General features: G+C 35.7%; 1 protein-coding gene across 1 annotated transcript in view; it reads left to right on the top strand.

The window, feature by feature from the left end:
- The window catches only part of LOC138325641 (pyrethroid hydrolase Ces2e-like), a 46,580-nt gene that overhangs the window by 5,987 nt on the left and 16,716 nt on the right, over positions 1-23,877 (top strand). The window contains exon 2 of the mRNA XM_069271439.1: positions 22,624-22,782. Coding sequence (XP_069127540.1) covers positions 22,624-22,782 — 159 coding nt within the window. The remainder of the gene's footprint in view (positions 1-22,623; positions 22,783-23,877) is intronic.

The following is a 23,877-nucleotide window of genomic DNA, read 5'->3' as shown; positions in this document are numbered from 1 at the left end:
ATTCGCATATCATCTCGACATATCTGGACATATCAACTGACGCAGCACATGCTAATCTTCCTGTAGTGACATTCAGGCTATTCGCACTGTTACATACGACCTTCACTGCAAGGAGAATACACAACTGGAGTCTTCTTCTCTCCCATCCGACAACGCATTCCGTACTCAAAGCTATAGTGAAATAGGGTAACTCGTAAACCAGGTCTGATACGTATACATCAGATATCTACATGGTACTAATGCAGTTTGGTGTTCTTACAAAGATTGGCAATGTTTATAGACGGCAAATGTCACTTCCACCGGTGGTATTCATTTTGGAAACAAACTGTCCCTCTTGTTGGTAACTTTGTTTTTATTCAATAAAAAGTGGCGAATACATCGAAAAAGTCGTAATCTGGTTAAAACCTGGCCGTATTATCAGAACAATAATTTCATTTTCCTATGTATAGTCTATGGTGTTTGACTGGTCACCCAAAACTAAATATATATTAATATATTTTGTGAGAGGTTAAATTGTGTTATCCTCGAAACTGAATACATATAATGGTGTTCCTTTGCATAAGTTGGAACAGGAGAGCTGTTTGATACAAGGGGCAATACGGGGGTTTCGAGATTTCCAGTGATTATGATGTCACAAAAATTACGTCCAATGATGACGTCAGTGAGTGTCTAATGTAAAACACACGCCTTATGCTCTCTACGCTTCTGAATACATTAAGGAATATCTTGTATCTAAAGAGTGCTTGCAATCTTATTCAATGAGTTCGACAACATAAATTATTTCGACCAAAATACTGTGATTCACAACGCATTTATGATATCCTTTGCTTATCTCCTATTATAAGCAATGTTTCGATTATTTTATAAACTGGTTAAAATCTCTAATTTAGATATTTGTAAGGTAGATATCATTGATTAAATGCAATGGACTGTTGAAATCCCGGAATTGCTATTTTCTCCAAAAGCTGTTTTCCAAGAGGTTTCATACGATTTGGTATTACAAGTATATTATCTCCCGCGAGATATATCTATATCTGTCCTGAAACTACTACAGCACCGCTTACTCAGATACTAGAAATACAACTATGATGATTGATGACAACTTCCTACTGCTTCAATCTCAATTGAATTATCACTGTCCCATAAGCATACACAAGACATATTGCGCTTCACAATAATGCATTTTAAGCATTTCAAAGAGTGCTTTCTCACTTATTCTGTTTTGTCTTAAAACGATTGTTTTGGTATTGGCGAAGTAGTGGAGCTCTTGACAATTTAAAGTATTGGGATTTTAAAGAATTATAAAACATTACAACAAGTATGGCACCTATTATGTTCACGTCCCTATTGTACAGCTCCTTCTGTCAGGTCTCATTTGGTCTGAAGCCTACAATAGACATGGACATCACACATAGCGAAATGTATCGAAACACGTATTTTAAAATCATTCTATTTGCGTCGTTCTTCGGAACGGATAGGTTATTTAAACAATCGCCTCATTTTACTTTACTCAAAAACAGTTTAAACATCAAATATAATTGAACGGGTCATAAAATACGAAAGTCTATAAAATGCTTAGATTCATTCATGTTTGATCTAAAACATCTCGTGCATAACTTGCAAAACCTTGCTATTATGAACTTTCTTCATGTTTTGTTCTATTTACTGTTCGACATTTTCCTATACTTTGAAATCCGTGCCATTTTCCATGCTGGGTAATGTCTAGAGTGTTACAAGTATATTGTCACGACCATTTCTATCAATTGTTTCACAACATCGCCATTATTTTTCTGTCGCAGAAGGTCTCTTACACTATAACAACAGACACCTCATTCCACATTGTACTTCCCTTTCCTGCAGGTACCATTCAGAGATTCAAACCATTTTGATGGTTTCACAATGTAAACCAAATGACGTCAGGTTGGAGTTGTTTCAAAACACCATCGCTATAAAGCCTAGCAATGACCCTGCAGATAGAGAGAGTTAGAATTTTACTTTTCTCCAATGCATGATATCTTAAAAGGGGACTAAATTTAGGATCTTTATTTAATCACTTCTTTTTTCGTCACTGACTTTCCTCTTCCTGACGTCTCCTTCGACACTGCCTCACGTTTGAGGTGAACGTTTGCCCCTGTGGAAAAAGGCTTTTGGTACTTTTCCCTGGACGACGATAGTTTATAGTCTTAGTTTCTATTCCTGCTTAGCGTTCAGTGGAACAAATGTTTTGCCCGATGTCAATATCAATTTGACGAGGTGCGATATACTTTTCTCCCACCAGTTACTGATTTGTCATCAGTTTTTGGCCGTGGGAGATTTCTCTGTCAACCCCTAGGGTATGACAGATTGCGCGCGCTTACCGTTTGAACTTGAAGATAATTACGTGACGTAATGACTTCATGTGGTGTGATCGTTGAGTACATTGTCAATGGCGTCACCAATATTGACGTGCAGACGACGGAACCATGTCCATTCCGCGATGAAATAATTCTTTTTAGGATATTATCTCTTCTTTTTCTTTTGTAAATGGGAGAGAAAAAAATCATTCCCTACCTATGAGGGTGTGACAACAAAATCACAACCCTCGGGAAAATCCTTTAATGTCCAACCCTCGGTAAGATCATTATTGCGTTATCACACCCTCTAGGTAGGGAAAGATTCTATGAGTTCTGTGTCTTTGGTGGCAATTTGCAGTGAGATAACCCTAAAAAGGGCAAAAGCCCTGCCATTACAAAGGGACTCAATACGAATACAAAAACATACAGATATAAGCACATTGGAGACTGTACTCAAATAACCGGGCCGCGGTGGCCGAGTGGTTAAGATGTCCCGACATATTACCCCACGCCCTCCACCTCTGGGATGCGGGTTCGAATCCCAAGTCGGGCAGTTGCCAGGTACTGACCGCTGGTCGGTGATTTTTCTCCGGGTACTCCGGATTTCCTCCACCAACAAACCTTGCACGTCCTTACATGGCCCTTGCTGTTAATAGGTCGTTAAACTAATAAACCCAAAACTCAAATGACCTTGGCTGTTAATGGGATGCTATACCTAATAACCCGAACCAAACCAAGAGGCGAAACACTTTGTTTATAAATGGCTTCCCAAAGCATTTCAACAACAGGTAAAATCGAAACAGAACATTATTTTAATAGGTCTTTAGTTTAATAAAAGAAACAATTTAGATAACTTAGCATTCAATTGTGTTGAATTAGATATTTAATTTCAATCTTACAACACCATACAATAACCTGGATATACTTGTAGTTTGATAAGTAATTCAATACCCTCCATATTTGAAGAGATGCTGGTTTTTTGGGGTTCTTTTTTGTTTGTTTGGTTTTTTTTTTGGGGGGGGGGGAAGTGGGAGTCTTCAGAGAAAAACTAAAACTATCACACAACTACCAGTACCAAACAACTTCCCAAAATCGGCCTTCTATTTACAGCCAAGTTCTCACAAAACACAGACTATAATCGGCCATTTATTTTTCTTCTTCACATTTTATGTGGACCCTATATTAACTTCGGTGGTGACTAATGGCCTGTTCAGCGTTATAAATAGGTTTTAGAAAGATGTCGTCTTCGTTTGTTAGAGCCGTACGTATTTCGCTCGGAGTGTCGTATGTGTGAATTGATCGTCATCTGATACTGATGATTACATCGACACGCTGATTTGTCCCCTAAATCGCCGTGAAAAGACTTCACCAAAGACACGATTGGTGATTTGGACTCATACCGGAAATAGTGTCCCGCAGAAACTGGGTCAAATTTCCGGAAATTAGCTCACTAAATATATGAGTTTTTGTACAAGAAATGTCTTTGTAAACGATTCTCTGTAGCCTCTCTCGAGATTTTTGCCCATGTAAGGACATTTATATTCTGTTCCATTTGTTATAGAGCAGCTTGACTAGGAATTGATTTTTGATCTCGAAATACTGATTTTTCTGTAGTTCTGACAGTGTTGACGCATTTTACGTACAACTGTACGTGAATGCAACCTGTTTTGCCATCCTCTTTAGTTTATAGAGCAAAAAATATATATTATAGTATTCAAGAATTTGATCTACGTAGAACCTGCTTTCCTTTGCAAATATCAACTTTTTTAAATTATTCAAAGTGTTTTATGTTAAATCATATTTTATAGGCGCTTTCCTATGTTTATGTTTATTCTCCACGAGTCTCCGTTCCATCCGTACGTTGTTTGCGTTTATACACTGTCTTTTAAACGACATCGAGTTTTCTATTTCTTTCATTACGACTATAAAATAATTAGTTCCATTATCATGATACTTACTATAATGCCAATAAATCAAATAGCGTAGATATACCTATCACTAACACTCTTGAATAAATACCCAACAATTTGATTTGTATTTAAACATATAGACTCTTTAATTTCATTGACATGAGTATAATCTTGTAGTAAATTATATGAATCACCAATACGTTATGTTTTGATGCCAAATTCCTGTTATAATAACGTTCAGAAGTCACTGATACCAAAATTTTGTAGTGTCCCTGTTTCAATTCTGTATTATGAACAATATATTTTATTAGATACTTCTTTCACACATTTCAGTCCGTGTAACTGGTGTTTTGAAAACGTTCAATCCATTTAGCCGGTGTTTTGAAAACTTTCAGTCCGTGTGACACATGTTTTGAAAGTTTTCAGTCCGTGTGACTTGTGTTTTGAAAAGTTTAAGTCCGTTAAACTGGTGTTTTGAAAATTTTCAGTCTGTTTAACTGGTGTTTTGAAAACTTTCAGTCCGTTTATCTGGTGTTTTGAAAACGTTCAATCCGTGTAACTGGTGTTTTGAAAACTTTCAGTCCGTTTAATTGGTGTTTTGAAAATTTTCAATCCGTGTAACTGGATTTTTGAAAACTTTCAATGTGTGTAACAGGTTTTTTGAAAACAGACGCTCTTCAATGTGTCACTATCAGGTGATAACATTTTGCATTGATGAAAGACACCACACAAATCGATTGATCCTTTATAAGCATTTGTTGTCTAGACTCTAACATTTTTCCCGATGACAAATAGAGACATTTTTACTAACGCTGCTAATATTTATGGCATTACACAACAACCCCAAACTGACGTCATTAATGTGTATGGTAGTAAAACAATACACTGTATCTTACAGTTATATGTGCGATAATTGGGCGAAAAATTCTTATTTTTGACGAATTAGACTGTGAAAATCATTGAAATGAACAGACATACATGTATGATGGCTTATAAACATTAATTACGACACAAAATTTATGTACTGTAAAATTCTTGGTTTTTAAGTATTATGTGTGTGTCGATGACGGAACAATACCTACAAAAAACGCTTCACATTTACTAGTAACTACGTAAAAGTTTGAAATGAAATTGTAGACAACAGCTTGGCTTCATAGTCTGACCATATATTCTCATTTCACTACATTGTAGATATAAATATATTGATTTTTTGCAGTACTGTCAAAATCATTTTCAGCTCTTATTTGTACTGGTAAAATCAAGTAATGTTTAATCAAGGGTAATTTTTGATGACGAATATTATCTATCTTCTAGATTCGTGAATATAAAAATTGGTTGGTCGCTCAATCGCACCTGTTGTCTCAAATTATACATGAAATAGTCTTCAAGATAAAATGATGACGATATATATGGTACACATGTTCACCTTTTAGTTAATCAAACCGCTGATTTACAGTTGATTTTGTAACTCGATATACAAAATGTAATATACTTTTAGATAGTGTTGTTTATTTACTCTTTATCTGAAGTTATTTAATTAACACTCCTGCTTCTTTCTGAAATGTATCCCATATCACATTCGTCTTACCGTGTTATATGTTTCGTAAACTGTTTGCGTGTATGTGTTTTTGACTGTTCGCTATAGTGGACAGCAGTGTGCACTATAACAAACAAGGAGGCACAACACAGACATACCGCAGCCTTCCAAAACATATACGGAGTACTTTGATATTTATATTGATGTAAAGCATCAACTCAGGCGGTACCATGGACACAATATGTCTTATGTCTATGGGCAGTAATGATACATGTTAAATTAATATACACTAAGGACCTTAGTCGGTTATTTTGTCGGGGAACTACGGCTATCCTCCACCACCAAGACCATGCAAGTATGAGATCGTAATCAAACAAGCTTTATGTTTGTGAAAGCATGGATGACAACAGGCCTAGAGAGAAACCATATTCATACGATTACATTACCAGTATTTTTGTGTCGCTGTTATCATTGATTGTAAAGACGAGGTTACAAGGACAGACTGGCTATTGATAAGTCACTAATGTTGTATTTACACTTTCCATTGTCATAATCAGACAGATATTCAAACCGTCTTGATAAAGAATATGAATATTTATAAGAACAGTGACAGTTGCATACATGTTGATCGTATAAGCATATTTAGTGCGCATGTCACTACATCAGTCTCTGCGTTAAGGCATGTAAATATACAACTATTTCCGCATGGATGGCGTTCAAAAGGATATTGTTTTATGGCAGTTTCTACTATTAATCTTTGATAAAAACCAGGGGTCCAGTTGTTAGAAGCTAATTAGGCTAATTAAAGTGTAACGACAATTTTCAAATAAAGGTGAAATAATTTCTTGTAATACTAACTTAACAAAATTGTATTTAAGATATCTTAAGAACTCCATTCTTAACCTACTTTTGTGATCGAAACTCACGTCGTTTTCTCTGAAAAATTAGGACCTTATGCTCGCAAACACATGACGTCACAATCAATACCTATCTACAAGGGCAAATAACTAGATGTAATATGCAAAAGCAGAATTTGTCCGAATGACGTTTCGCAAATCAACCATTCAACATCGCTCTATATCAGACACAATTTATTCATATGAATAATGAGGGATCCATCACAAACTGTTACTTAACAGCTTTATTCGCATGGTACCGGATTGGACACTATCGACTGATCAAACTGCAATTGCGAGGGCGTTTGAAGACTTTTGGATAACTTACCTATCACACAATCAGTTTGTTTTTATTTGTCTTTGGCCGAATAATAATTCATACTTCCTTGTTCGTGGTGATTTTGATCGTTTAATTGGTTCCACAACACACAAATCCTCACTTGTGCTTGGTAATAATTGTATCCCTGATTTGCTGTCTGGCGGAATTTTGATCAAAGCCTTTGAACTGAGGTGATACCAGCATATCTGTCCGCAGTCACCAGTCCACTAAAACACTCAATTGTCTACCTCATATTACGTTAGTGTGGATTACGAGCCGTCTAAATACGAGCCAACTTTGATTTAATTTATGAGATATGTTCGATCTGTAAACAACGCCTCCGTCTAGAGTGTACAATATCTCTTTACAATAAAGATCGCATCACTATTCGAAAACAAACTCTTATTAACGCTTTAAGTTTACAATATATGAGGGGATATAAACGCTCATTATTCTTTGTTTATCATTAGACAACTCATTGTCTTTGCTTATTAGTAACATGTTTAGGATTCACTGTCCTTCAGATACAAATGTTGGTCATTGTGTCTGTGTGAGGTGATTGTTCTAGCAGAGATTGATTTGTGATAACAATATTTCGAAATAAATCCAATATAGAAGGCATGCAGCGAGACAATAAATACGATCTCGTTTAACAAACCTTGGAAAAGAACATCTCACAAACTGTCAAACTGCTTGTCAATAAAATAGAAAGGATAAAATGCTTTATTTAATCGCACTTTACGTTTGATTACTGTACCTATTCGACATCGTGAACGACACGTAACATTGAAACTCATAATGCAATAATTGGTACATATGTATAATTAACAAGTCTTAAGTGTGATAATACTTTATATTTCGTCATATTAATAGAAAGGTCATTTGATGTCCCTTAAGGTTTCATGTATGTATAAGCGAGTCCGTGTAATTAAGTTTGTGGTATCTCTGTGTGTTACAGTAATTCCCAATGTATTCCATGTAACAAACTGCCATATACACTACATTATCGATCACATTAAATTGACAGGGGTTTAACCAGTATAAAAGTGACTTTCCTGAGCACATTATAAGAAGCGATGTGTATAAAACCTTAATAAAGCCTTTTTGAAACAATCAATTGATACTTTTGTGCTAACATATAATTTGACATTGTACCTTATATATAATTGTATATACGAACGATAATTTTGTATGTTTGGGAATGTTTGCCACGTATGCCAATGACAATCGAATTTTGAGTAAAACTGTCAGTGAGGAAAGCCGTGATATTTGTTATCTTCTGGTCAACACGCAATAGGCTGAAAATAATAGGTTATGCTCTTGAATAGATTCATCTTGACTAACATTTGATTTAAATATTCACTTCAGTTTTACTTTACTAAATAAAGCCTTATCAATGAATGAAATCTATCTCTTTTGTAAGCTATTGTGTGTAATTAATCAGGGCGTTAAAATCATATTTTAATTGTGTCCCTTTGAGATAGCACCCCTCTATGACACACAGATGCAGTAGCAACAGAAATATGTTATATATTTGAAATTAATATGACTTAGTCAAAACTCTGAAAAATCATGTAGCTTTGAACTCCCTACTAAGTATCAAAGTAAAAAAATAATTTTTAGAATTGTGTCGCCTTTCACAGTAAGGATAAGTGGGAGATGGTACAATTCATATTTCTTTCCCAAAGGATGAATTCATGTACTTTGTTTTCAAACCGATGAAAAGGAATACCGTTACGATTGGGCATAAGATTTCTCTGATAGCCACAGTATCATTACGGCTTTTATTGAGTATTTTTGCTCTGATTCGATTACCATGTTTTGATCTGATACCTGTATCAGCCCCAACAGTCCACAACAAACACCAATGGTCGCCCAGTGGTCATTTATAAAACATTCGAATTGATAGTGATGCTCCACGGAGGTAACACTACTTCAATGATCATCTCCCCGTGGTAACACTATACAAATGCTACCCATGGGGAGATGGATATTGAGCTTCCCCTAGAGTAACTGTACTACAATGATTTTCGTCCACGGGGGTAGCGATATCTGTCAGCAGTGATGTTAGATAAATATTAACATAACCCCACCCTGTAAAAAACAACGCGTTTTTCTGCAATACTACTTAACTACATTCATGTAGGTATAATTAGATAAGTATACCTGAACTAGTAGTGTTGAAATACAAAATCTTTATTTACGCCATTGTCATTAAATAGAGGACCATGTATATAACGTTTTAAGAATTCTTTAATTTGATAAATGAAGTAATTGATACATATGTCTGACATACATTTCTAGTTTCTTTCAACCTACTGAAATTTAATTATAGTTGTATATTGGGAATAAACTTATTCATTTATGCATTTTGGCAATTTTAACTTGTCTCCGCCTCAATTGAAACCTATTGGGCGTTCGACATTTAGATGAAGTTTATTTCCAGGCAAAAACGTGTCTGATTTAATGGATATAATAGGTGATGTTAACAAAATATTTGTAGAATTGATCGACTTCTACAAAATACGACTAAGTGGAATTTTATGTTGGCGTTCTCTGGGAGTATACTTTTGTGAGATAGGACTTCAGTGGGAAAGCTAAGATCAGGTCATTCTGGCTAACACTAAGAGACTGACACTCTTTCTTTGAAGACTTTCTTGTTGCGCCTTTCTTGACCGAGACTCACATTTGGCCTTGATTGAATGGCTTTGAAGGAGAATCTGATTTATGTCTCCTAGTTGAGCCATACCTTCGTCTAAACTACGATATATAATAAGTAGATTATCTTTAAAGTTTAATCAACAAGTTTTAAAATAATACTCGTCTGCGCATACATGTTTATATTCTTTGCAAATACATTGTAGTTATTTTTAAACAACATCAGAAACTTTACAAAGCAAATGATGAAATGTTTACAATTTGAATCTTTCAAATTATCTCTGTGTTAAATCTTAATGAAGATATATGTCACTAAAAAGAGTTGAAATATACCTAAGTATTTCCCTATTGCATGATCGTCAAAAGCGACCCAAAAGGATCTTATCTTTTCTCTTTTCTCTTCTTCCTAACTAACTTTGTTCTTCCTAAGCTCCCTTGACACCACCTTTGGCCTTCTGTTGAGCGCTCGCCACTGTATGATAGATTCTGGGTTCTATCCCCTGGCCGAGACACACCAAAGTCTATAAAAGTGGTAGTTATTGCTCCTGCTTAGCGCTCAACATACCGGGAGTAGGACGACTGGTTCGTCCGTTGTAAGTACAATGTTATCGGGTGGGTGGTGTTGCTTGGTGTCTTCGGCAACATGCTTCAGTGATATACCACTATAAAAAAATAACAATCCCACTATACAAGAAGACACAGTATGGATATACTGCTGTCTCCCAAAACACGCACCGCACACTGCATACATGGGATACCGTCCTTACATAATAGGAAGTTCATTAATCAAACAAACAAACCTATTTAAAATTCTAAAAATATTTTCTCGGAATTTGACGAAAACAACAGATTGACCTGATCACACAGTTGGTGTTTGAAGTATCTGTTCGTGTGTTATCATTGTATAGGCATATCTCCTCCGTCCATCTTCGGTTCTTTGAAGCAGGCGGATGGGTCGTGATGGTCAAAGGTACACAGTCGAAGAAACCACAACTTTAACACGTCTTATCGCACTGCACCTAAACACGTGCTTCTTATAGAAAAACTGGGACTATCGAAACATGTTCTAGATTTAAATCATAGATGGCGAAAAGTTTGCTCCATACCATATGCCCTTGTCGTACATCAAGATTTCTACTTTTTATCCCAGTACGTTAAGTACAATTCAGCAAGGTAATTTTTATCTTAGACCTACAAGTGGTAAAACATTCAATGCATTTTGTTAGAGAGTAGTGTAAACATCTTAGTTGAGTTCTTCAAAAATGTTATAAATAAATTTGATTAAAAATATTATTTTTGCTAATTGTTTCTGTATAATGATAAGTCATCAACCGGTAATCAATTCGACTCGATATAGATAACGCTTCCTTTTCGAAACACCTGGTTCTAGACTATCGTATCGCTAATGGCTTATTTATGATACTAGTGGCAACATTTCTAATATCTTATCTAATCATACTTTAGATTACTATTACGTTTTACAGAAAAATTGAAAGCTCTGCTTACTAGACATCACTATCATTTTAGTCTAAAATGTATTCACATTAAAACTTATTTGTTTAGGATTTTATTCATGTTTCATTAACAAGCCTATTACATTACATGTTCATAAAATAAAAGGCAACATGGTCATCTTTTTATCAGTTTCTTCCACGTATCAAATTCCCTTCTTTAAAACACATATTTGTTAACCGTGCAACTTTCAATGTTTGTAATGCTATATATTTTTGCACTGCGTTAGACATTCTGTTAACCTATTTCTTGTACAGCATTATTATTGGTCAGCTGTGCCTCCATTGTAAATGTCTTCGATGATGTTGGATTTTGTTTTATAAAATGACACCGAGATATGCCATCTTACATTCTACAAAGCCTTGACTGGTTGCTATGCGACACAATTTTATGATGGTATTATTATTCCAATTTTTCAATATCATTATGATTTAATTTCTGTTTACCAACCAAGCATTCCTCTATTACATGAAATACACAAGATATGGGTCGTTTTCAAATCATAAAATGGAAACAAACTGATGTTTGTACGTTACCATGCCATTTTTACCGTTGCTATGCAATTAGAATGTGATTCATTCCAATACTTTTGTAATTAAAGTATAATGCCCTTCATTATAAATTTGAACGATATTTAATTGCAATTTAAGCAATTTGTTGACTAATTATGTGGTGGAATTTTATGGTAATGGTAATCATTCCGGTTATTTTTCCCGTTGTTTTGTGTTATCAATAAACTAATACATACATAACTATCTCCAAAATCATGTATGACTTATATATTTTACACATCACATCTAGAACTTTATAAAATCTTATTTATTTTATGATCATCTTAGAATCATCTTCGCCTTAACACCTTATTTTGAGCGTTCGCCTTATGAGGAAGATTGTGGGTTCTGCTGTCAACATTAATTGACTAACCGTGGTGTTTTTGGTACAGTAAGCCAGCACTATAAAGTAGATCCCCGCTATACTAAGGTGCAACAAAACATACAGCACCACACACACATAACCATAATACTTTGTTTGATTTCAGTTGTGTTATTTAAGGACAGACTCCTGTGGACCATGTGCTTTGACAGACGTAATTATATACAAGTTTCAGTGAGACAACACTTTTAATTACATATGTGTTTATATTTCACTATTGCATGAAGAAGAAACAACACGAACCTCATGTAGTCATGAATACACCGCAGCCTCCCAAAACAAACACACATACACACAGCACATTGCATACAGAGGAGGCCGTCCCAAAAAGTCTTTATCAGGATGTTATGGCCAATCTCCAGGATGTTATGGCCAATCTCCAGGATGTTATGGCCAATCTCCAGGATGTTATGGCCAATCTCAAGGATGTTATGGCCAATCTCAAGGATGTTATGGCCAATCTCCAGGATGTTATAGCCAATCTCCAGGATGTTATAGCCAATCTCATCCAGGATGTTATAGCCAATCTCCAGGATGTTATAGCCAATCTCCAGGATGTTATGGCCAATCTCCAGGATGTTATGGCCAATCTCCAGGATGTTAAGGCCAATCTCCAGGATGTTATGGCCAATCTCCAGGATGTTATGGCCAATCTCCAGGATGTTATGGCCAATCTCCAGGATGTTACAATCCAACCAAAAACGCAGCATATAGGTCCTATCATATACAACAGATCCCAAACGGAATAGCACATTGCTTAACATTTCTTACATTGACGATCTAACATGAGTGACTGTGTGATATGAAATTTCAAGTGCAATAATTTGATATGCAACGATCCTTGTGAGTGGCATATCAAATTATTAAAGAGTTTGATAAATTTCATATCACATAGTCATGAGTGTAAGATTCTATTTATCACATAACTTTTATTAATAGATATATTATACATTTATAAAACAGCAGAAATCCTGCTCGGATGTGACGGATGTGACGTTTCCGTCTACTGAAACAATCATGCGACGTCATATATATTATGACATCAAATATATGACGTCAAAACTACATGTGAAGTCGTAATAGTGTTATTATACATGTGTTTTACGATATTAATGGTATTGCCGTATGACATGGCTGGGCCAAAACCGGTTATGTGATAAATATTAATGGAGCATCATTACAATTGAATCAAGGGATTTCCTCACAGGTGCAAACGTTGAAATCAATGGAAAAGAGAGAAAAATAACAATATTGGTAACGATGGTTATACCTGCAGCGTATTTATCCTTAATAAATGCATCAGGTAAACTTTATGTATTTAAAAAAACGCATGCTGTAGTGTTTTCTATATAGGAGATTTCAGAAAAGATGGCGATGACGTCACACAAAGGTACATCCGGGCGCTCAAAGGTACAACTCTGTATATCTACACATAAACATAGTGGGAACACAGCCGTTTGCGATGTTTGTTTACATTTTATAGTAATAAATAGTACGGCAAACCGAGAACTATTGCGTTATTTTAACTTCAAAAAGTGTAAATAAAAATATTTTACAATAATATACAAATTTAAACATATGGTATTCATATATTTCACTCTGTTTATACTCAATTTTCGACCGCTACGAGAAAACACGGTGACCATTTACGTATATACATTGACAGATATATTGCAAATATCAACTTGAAATTACAAATTAAATTCAAAGTCCCCCAAAATATAATTATAAGCAATTACTGTTTTCGAAGTGTTAATTGATAAAATGCCTTGCGACGTATGATTAGTGCAAAATTAAACATTTGCTTTCATAGATTACCCCAAGCCCAAGGCAGCCATTACGTACAGCCGAGAACCCGAATTTCGTCCATTTTCAGTGTCATAAAATTACGTATTCTGGTTAATTTTTTTGGCATCAATTTTGGGATTTAGTTTATAACATACAAATGAGTCAGTTTGTAGGTTCATTTTATCATATTTTTAAACAAAACTTGAGTATTTAGGATTCTCGAAGCCGTGCGCAATGTACATGTATTCTGGTCGGCATATACAGTAGTACCAGAAACATATATACATGTATATATGTTTCTGGTAGTACGATCTGTGATTTATATCAATTTAAATGAAGTCTACCTAATATGTATCCAAATTACCTAAGTAATATCACTTCAATTCGAGACTTAACATAGCAGTCTATGGGATAAAAGCGGCTGAAAATGAAATATTAAAAATGAAATCTGCAGCATTAAAACTGAACGATTTCACCATTTTATTTTTCGAGATCGGCAGCCATACGTGTACGTGTAACACAGTAGTTTAATTACTATTCGTCATTTTGTTACGATACAAGAGCATTCCATTAAAACAACATGTACATATTAAATACCAAAATATATATCTTAAACAAGTCCTTATTGAGATAAAAGTGTTGGTAAATATTAATATGATTTATTTCCCAAACAATGCTGTGGCCTGCGATGATCTACCAGCGACGAAGCCATGCACGAGCGGCCGTGGTCTGGCCAGATATGGTCCACCTTTCGTTATGTTAAATAGTGTTGTGAGCAGCTTTTTCATGTACAACAGAAATATGACACAATAAAATCAGTTATCTATTCATAATTTTTTCACAACATGGATTTCTACGTGTGAACAAAAAACGGGTACGTGTGGTCTGACGACCCGGCACCGCTTCGCAAGCTGGCTTCAACACTAAATCTACAGAAATATATTTAGCAATAAACAATTGTAAATATAAAAATATAAATGTCTGTAACCTCTTAATCAATAAGAAACCATTTTAAAATCAGAATTTGCAAGTATGAAAGTGTATACTTTTGCCACAGTATCGATTGTGTAGCAGGGCTGTACGTATCTGTTATTGTTTTTATTAGTCGCCATATTGTGTTTGTACCTTTGAGGACCCGGATGTATACTTTCTGTGACGTCACGCCATCTTTTCTGAAATCTCCTATTGTTTGTCAAAGTTGTATAACTGATCATTAGATATAAGGTTTACTTGTATACTGTGGATTAGCTTGCAGGTAGAGCGTCATTATTAGATTTGTACCTGCAGCCCCATTGCACGATCGCAAAAGGCGACTAAATTTGGGAGCTTTTATTTATCCTCTTTTGTTTTTCTGACTATTTGATACTTCCTGCAGTTTGAGCGTTCGCCTTGGGACAGCTATGGGTCCTGCCACGTGGCCTATAAACACCATTGTCTATAAAATTGGTAATATTTACATTTGGTTGTCACTTCTACTATATAACCTAACCAAGGCAAACTGAAGTGCATGACGATATAATTGACACCCAAAGTGTGATCACCGTCAAAATGGCTGTTTATGACATGATTGCAAAGCTCTGACATCTATATAGACCATATATGCCATGGGAAGATCGTTTAATGCTTAAATGTCTTCTACTGCTTTACCCACAGCAGTGGTGTCTTTGGGCATTAGATACATAACAATAACAAGCAAGAGTTCCAGTATTACAACACATAAGCTATAAGAAGACACAACACAAATATAACAATTATACAGCAGCCTCCCGAAATATACAGACATCCATTAAAATTAACTATCCAATATATATTGTTGGATTAGACTAGCCCTTTCTACTTTTTCCATATACAAAATTCACATTTGTACCATTCTACATTGTTTTGCTTGTTTTTCTGCATACACTCTATCTATAAATAAAGATTTACCTGACGACCATCTCTAATCAAACTTCCCATGTCAGATAAATGGCCATACCATCACATGATTGACGGATCGGTTTCCCTCGCCGCTGTAATCACGGACACGACTGTTTCCGGTCCGGGGACAGGGTAATGGATTTGCCATTACGAGCCGTCCTGTGAGATCGGGAAGCACTCCAGCCAGACCTTGACCTATAAATGGTGACTTTTACGGTAAAACACGAGTTCTCAAAACGTAAAAATATTGTCACCATAGCCCATAGAGTTATGGCGATATTTACTCGACTTACCAAACCACCTATTCTTATCAATATATGCAGAACTTGCAACTGTTGTCATAACCAATGATATCTTAATGAGTATACATTAGGTAAATGAACTGAAAGGAAAAGCTATATTGATCATTCCTAAAAATTTGGATTACGTTTTTCACTTGCATTACACTTTACATTGTACTTTATGGAATAGCTGGACAATCTATGGACAGTAAACTGCACAGGAAATGGCAGCATGTTCACGCTGTAGAGAACGATTCAAGATGACAGTTCAAGTTAAAACTTTCTTGTCGGGATAAAATATATTTCAGCTTTACGCTTTACGGATTGACAGGTCATGACATTAAAACTTTAGATAAGGACGAGTAAAAAAATCATATATAACATTTAAAGGTTCCCTAAACATAATAATGGCATAGTGTTTTACCGATAGGCTCTGCAAAATTCAACTTTACAGATTAAAAGAACACAAAGTCTACATTATATTTACAGATTGGGAAACTTATACAAAGGGACACAACATGACCTTACTCTATAGCTACTCTCCAAAAACTCACATGCACTAAACACATCGCATACACGGGAAGCAGTCCTTGAATGACATCGGTTATTGATAGAACGTAAATGTAATAAACTAACCAATCAAAATAAACCAAACTATATATAGACCTATAAATCCATAGAAACAATAAATTAAATGAAGTGACTGCTTAATTGCACGAAACGCTATCGCATTTTATATTTAGATATTATTGTCATCTAACAAATAAACACCAACATCAGTAGAAATGTTTTATATTACATCTGCCTCTGACATGAACTAGATATTCTAAAATCGAATGTCCACGCAGACTATGGACCTGTATTTACGGGACTCTTAGAGCCTTGTCTAGGAATACGTACGATGGAAATGAGGATGTTATGAGCTTTTAACGTTTTCAATCTCAATCTGTAATTTTCTAAGAATCATTAATTGAATATCAGAACCGCCATTGCACCGTCGGCCTACCATAAAACGCGGCGTCCTGATTGGTTAATGGCCCGAATGACTGATAACCCGTAATTGAATGAATGTTGCTGACATAATGAATTCGGTTTGAATGTTCCTGTAAACTCCTGCAAAACGGGGGTCTATGAAGAAAATAGATTGATTGTTTAAAAATCTTGTGTTATCTTCCCAGCTGGACTAAATGTAAATCGAATGTTTCTTGTTTGGTTACACAGAATCAGAACAACATTGCACGTGTCATTACGTTGTGATAAATGACAAGGTCAAGGTCTATAGAAAGTAATCCAAAGCAGACCAATCACAGGCCAGGAAATTATTCATTCCGCGTTTGCCTTCCCGTCAGAGATTAAAGGTAATCGTGATATGCAGATATCGAAGTCTTACCTGTGCATTGATTAAAAAATTGCTTGGTGGTTAGGTTTGTTGTTGCCAATATCTTAACATTTTCACATTTTCAAGTTAAATTGACGTTTTCATTTTCATATTAATCTCTACTTCTTTTGGCAATTGAAGAAGAAAGTCCACAACTTAATTCATGTCGACAATTTATTCATATTACATTTATTACCCTACCTGCCCGAAGGACAAGTGACCTTATGCCGTGGTGCGGCGTCCGTCGTCCGGTCGTCCGTCCGTCCGGTCGTCCGTCCGTCCGGCCGTCCGGCATCAATTTTTTTTCCATTTAAACAACTTCTCCAAAACTTGGAGACTTAGAGTCCTGAAATTTGACTTATAGCATGCTGGGATGAAAGTTTACCAAGTTTGTGCAAATGAATGAACTTCACTTTCATTCAAGGTCACAGGGGTCATATATGCTGAAATTTCTTGATAAAACTTCTGCTTCGTAACCAAGAGATACATAGATACCTGATATTTGGCATGTGGCATTTGGCATTCAAGGTCACAGGGGTCAAATAGGCTTAAATCTTTGAACAACTTCTTAATAACCAAGAGGCCTAGGGACCTGATATTGGGCCTGTGGCATGCTGGGATGAAGGGCTACCAAGTCTATTCAAATGAATGACCTTGACCTTTATTCAAGGTCACATGGGTCAATAGGCTAAAATCTTTAAACAGCTTCCTCTTAATAACCAAGAAACCTAGAGACCTGATATTTAGTATGTGACATCAGAAAACTTCTGAATGCATTACGTAGTTATGGTAGTCACATGCTGATATCGTAGACGTTACAATGTCCAGTAACTTCGGCTTATCGAAAAATTTGACCCACTTACCAATGTTCAATATTTATTTTATTTTCTTTCGAAACTTCCCTATCATTATAGCTCATCTTCACTTCGATTTATTCCTATCCTTGCATCATTCACAACATGTCTATCCAAAATTGGGCCCTTGTTAAATGTATGTCGAGAATCAGAGGACATAAGAGGCAGATCGGTGGTAGTAGGGTGGTAGATTTTTCCAGGAACTCTGATTTCCGCTACCCCTATTTCCAACACGTACTACTTCTGTTTTGTATATTACGGAGTTATCTGCCCTTGCGGATAGGTATTGATTGTGACGACATGTGCTCACAGAATAATAACGTTACAGTCGATACCTACCCGCAAAGGAGCTAACTCTGTAATATGCAAAAACGGAATAGAACGCTTCAGACACAATAGGACGACCAATTGTAACGAACTTTGATAAATATGTACTGGCGGCGTGTTTCTACAGTAATCAGTCGTCAGAAGCATTTTTTTTAGAAATACAAATTTAGCAGAGTACAAGGAACCGTTAACGGTATCTCTATAGTTGTGTAATTATGGAACACTAGATTCAAAGAGTACATGCATGCCATTGATATATAAAAATAGGCATTTCCATTGTTACAACTAGATCGTTAGCAGTGAGGAACGGTGTAATTTTAGCTCCGTTTTTTATATAAACGTCTGCAGAATCATAACACTAATTACATCAGGTATGTATGTTATTTATTGGTGCAGTACAAAACTCCTGTGACCTTATGTACTGGTTACTGACTGTATAGTCTGGGTTCGTTCTATACCTTGTATCAAGAAAATATTTGCAAATCATGAAAGGTGGATTTTTTTTACTGTCACTAAAATAATTCAGCGTTCAGCAACATAAACATTGATATCTTGTGTTTAAGTTATCTGACAATTACTGCATGTGTCACTATTTTGACTTTTGGTATAACAAGTAAATTTTTCAAAAGGTCTATGATGTAATATACCGTAATTTTCTGTCGGTTATACGATTTCTTTGCACCAGGAGATGTCCATTGCGGGCTATCCGTCGATGAAATGTGAGCTATTAATATCAATCATTTCCAATGGTATTGAATGCAAGGACTTAAATGACTATAAGGTAATCTTACACATCGTTGTTCAATGCACTGATTTTCTTGTACATGACCCCAGTTTGTAAAACATCATCCGGCAATGAAAAATGCGCTCATTCTACCAGGACTTGTTATCGAACATTTTTAAGTCGATGTCCAGTATTCGTCGAACTAATTGTTATTTCACAACAATTCAACATGATTCTTCATGTACCTAGAGATGATTTGTAAAGCTTAATAAAAACTATGTTTAAAGTTATATGTTAACGTTAACTCTGGCGTTAGAATTGTACCTGCTGTCCCTATTGTATGATCGTAAAAGACGACTTAATTTAGGATCTTATCTTTTCTCTTTTTCCTAACTGACTTTATTCTTCCTAACATCTCCCTTGACACCGCCTCACTTTTGGTCTTCTGTTGAATGCTCACACATTTGAGGTAGGCTCTTGGTTCTGTCCCCAGGCCGATACACACCAAAGTCTATAAAAGTGGTAGGACGATCGATTCGTCCGTTGTCAGTACGATGTGACCGGGTGAGGTGTGTTGTTTGGTGTCTTTGGTAGCATTCTTCAGTGATAAAGCACTATAAAAAGGGCAACAGTTCCACTCTGCAAAAAGACACAACACGAACATACCGCAGCCTCCCAAAACACGCACCACGAACTACATTCACGCTACACACCGCATACATTCGAGGCCGTTATTACATGACCCTGACTGGTAATAGGACATTAAGCATTCAAACAAACAAACAAACAAACAAACAAACAAACAAACAAACAAACAAACAAATTGACGTGTTTTCTATTACAAATCTATAGCAAGACCCAAGATTTAATGACATAAGTTTCACAAATCATTAAAAGCACTTAGCAAACATGCATGACGCTTCTATTTTATTAATTAACATTTTGAAATAACCAAAATAACAAAATATGCTTTACACAATATAAAAAACACCCTTGTTGTGGTTGTCAGTGTGAAAAGTATGGCACACAACTCTAAACAATATATTTTCATCACATATACATTATATAACAGTTTGAATTTACCACAATACTTAAGATGCTGATGATAAGAGTTGTGCATCCTTTTTGCAGCATTTCTACTACTATTATTATTATCATCATTTTATAAATTGTTCATAAAATGGGTCCCGTTTAAAGTGAGTATGAAATCGGGACTAAATGCAAAGATGGCTGCACAAGATGTTGTGTTCTGGATTACGTAATATTTAATTCTGTTGGACTAACAATGGATCTATACTATAAACATGTAGAAGTTAAGCACTAATACATTAGAAGTCCGTATAATCGGTTCATTACCGAAATGGTTCATTATTGTATTTTGCTGTCCCAGTTGTATTTATGTCAATTACGCCTAGAAGAATCTTATCTTTTCTTAATGGAATTGTTCTTCCTTCTCCCATGACACTGCGCCATATTTTATTTTGAGTAGAGCGTTGACCTCGTGAAGAAGTAGTCGAGACTCAAGTCTGTTAGATTGTAGTTCCTGTTCCTGCTTGACATACACCTTTTTCAAAGATGCGTTATGTCAGTATCATGTGACTTGGTGTCGTGTGTTGTTCGTTGCCTAAAAGTACATTTCAGTGAGGTAGCACTATAAAAAGGAATAATTGTTGTAACATATCAATAATTACGATATTGTATTGTATTCAAACACTTCTTAAGAGTTAAATATCAATGTACGAAGAATGTGTTTCTGGAAGCTTATAATTTTATGCTGTGCCTCCTCTTTTGTTATAGTACAATTTTTTATTATTTCTAATGCCATATGACAGTATCAAATTTTCAAACACAGTAAATTTAAGATATTTTCTATTCGTCGGATCTAATATACTTGTTTGTGATTCCCACCAAGAATTTTTACATTCATATACCTCTTCTGATATTCTTATATTCTTCCATTAAATGAAAGCATTGAAAGTACGACAAAGCTATTTCACAGAGAACATTTCATAATTTTAAAGCGCGTATTTAGATAGCTGACAAAGCGAGAGGGTCTCGGCCATAACACGTCTGCCATATCAAGTTTTAAATGACATCATTACTAAAAACCAGGAAAGTTAGGCTAGTAGAAGATTTTAATGTGCGTTATAGTACGTTTTGTGTGCAAATCATTAATCCTATTCAACGGCTTTGAAATGAATAACTTCCTTGGGCGACAGTGCCGCTTACCCTATTATGAGGCGGACGCTGTCTCTAGTTAATGTCCCTTGTGAAGGAATGTACTTTAATACGATTGTCGTTACCGGCTTTTCCAAATCTGCATAACGCTGTTGTCATATATGTTTTTGCAAATAATTCTGCAGCCTTTATCAGACAGATGATGTATTGGCACATTTGAAATGAGTTCCTTTGATATACTGGGTGTTTACGACTCTAAATTACAGTAACAAAATCGATAGATTAAAAGGACTTCGTCTACAAAAATTGCGCATTAAGACAAATTACTTTATTCGCAAACATGCATATTTGTCTGTATTGACGGCTCGCCAGCTGCCAATCAAACCGTCCGGCTACTGCACCTTACTTTGCATTTGTATTGTATACTTTGAATATGTACACGTGTGTTTGCGGTCACGAAGCGAGAGTAGGATAACAATGTAAAACGGGTAAGAGCCCCACTATTGCCAAGATATATAACTCGAACATACTGCAGTCTCCCAAAACAGTGTCTGGTTGATCATATATAACAGTTAAGGTTACTATTGATAACGGCCTGCAAATTATTGCGCGTATGTTTTAGGAGGATTATCTCTTTGTAATAATGAAAATTCTTGTCCATTGTGTTATCCGTTGTATAAGAAATGAGTGACATGGGTGTTTATATTCCTAATTAGAAACCTGTTGGCAGCAACAGGACATGCAACACACAGTCATGTAGAGGTCTGTTTAAAAGTTCTCTGTATCTTGTAAAAGATTCTTTGTACATGTTAAAGGTTATATTGTAATGAATCTTTGATTATGGAATGTTAATGACTTTTCATATATTTATTTTGTATATTGGATATTACGTTCAAAAACTGGTTGCATGTTAGATATTAATGTTGGTGACCTTGCATCTATAGGATATCTCCAACCGTCAAACTTCCTTCTGTGTCTCCAACTTTTCCCCCATGTCCTTCTGTGTTTCCAACATCTTCTCCCACTTCCTTCTGTGCCTTTAATTTACATGGATTGACATTTTTGTTTATGTTTCCAGCGTCCACAGAAGCCCCGTCCCTGGAAAGGTGTACTGGACACTCTGGAGCTTCCACCTGCCTGTCCTCAGATGCACGATTTCCAATATGTCCATCAGCACTATCCTGACTTCTGGAATGAGGATGAAGACTGTCTCTACCTCAATATATTTGTTCCTTTGGTGAGTACAAATCTTAAATATTACATAAATTTACCCAAACTAGCATTTTGTCAAAATCGGAATTAAGTTTCCGCGATTATCAAATCCTATAGACAACCTTATTTCCGCGAGGTACAAATTTTCGCATGATATTCCGAGAGAGCCAAAACGCGAATTTAAGTGGTTCGTGAATTGAATAAATGTGAAAGTACTTAACAGCCATTGATTATGAATAAATGTATTGGCGAGTATGTTTAAATTACCGAAGACGCGAAATGTAATATTGGCTAAAATAAAATAGTCTATAGTAAACAATTGCTAGCTATAATAATGGTCCGTTACTCATGAAACAGTATTAGTATAGCATTCCCATTTTTTGAAGAGTGAAAGTATTTTGCTTCACGACCGACAATTCATGCTATATGTCCATCTTGAATGAGAATCGCTCGAGGACAAGGTAAAAAGAGCAACCATGTGGTATACTGGCTGCAAACACGATACCGCGATACTGCACCGTGTCGATCGAAGGTAATCAAGTAGTTAAATAAATTAGTATCTGTCAAGTTTTGGGAATGTCCATAGTTCAAACAGCGGTCTGGTCAACATTTTCCTGCTTTAAAAATTGAATGATTCATGGTAAAATACGTATTAACGGTTTCATTTATAATAATATTCGTCTTAATTATCCTTCGTTATGAGGTTCGATCAAGAGATACTAACAATAATCAACAAACAAAATAATTTTTTGTATGGATTTGAACAAAACTTTTACTGTTAGTCATACTGAACTTCATATTGAACACAATAGAGAGAGATAGAACCACAGCATTTTAGTGTAAGAGCGGGGAACAGACAAGCGGAAGTGTATCCATAGATGTGTTTATTATATCGTTAACGCGATCAAAGGAGCCAACAGACACTAAAAATATTGTACCACCTCCTTGACGGAGCGCGTGCGGGGGCGGGGTGTAGGTCACTCGTTATAATAAGGTCTTACACGCTCATTCAAAGAATAGAGATGCACAGCGATCGTGTTTAGCGATAACACCGACTTTCATCCTGCTGAACTGCAGACAAGAAAACTGATCAGGTCTATATAAATAGGCCGCCTGTTGA

This window comes from Argopecten irradians, chromosome 6 (assembly GCF_041381155.1).
Source record: "Argopecten irradians isolate NY chromosome 6, Ai_NY, whole genome shotgun sequence".
Lineage (NCBI taxonomy): Eukaryota > Metazoa > Mollusca > Bivalvia > Pectinida > Pectinidae > Argopecten > Argopecten irradians.
Note: the sequence above shows the minus strand (reverse complement) of the source record. Positions and strands in the feature narration are given on the sequence as shown.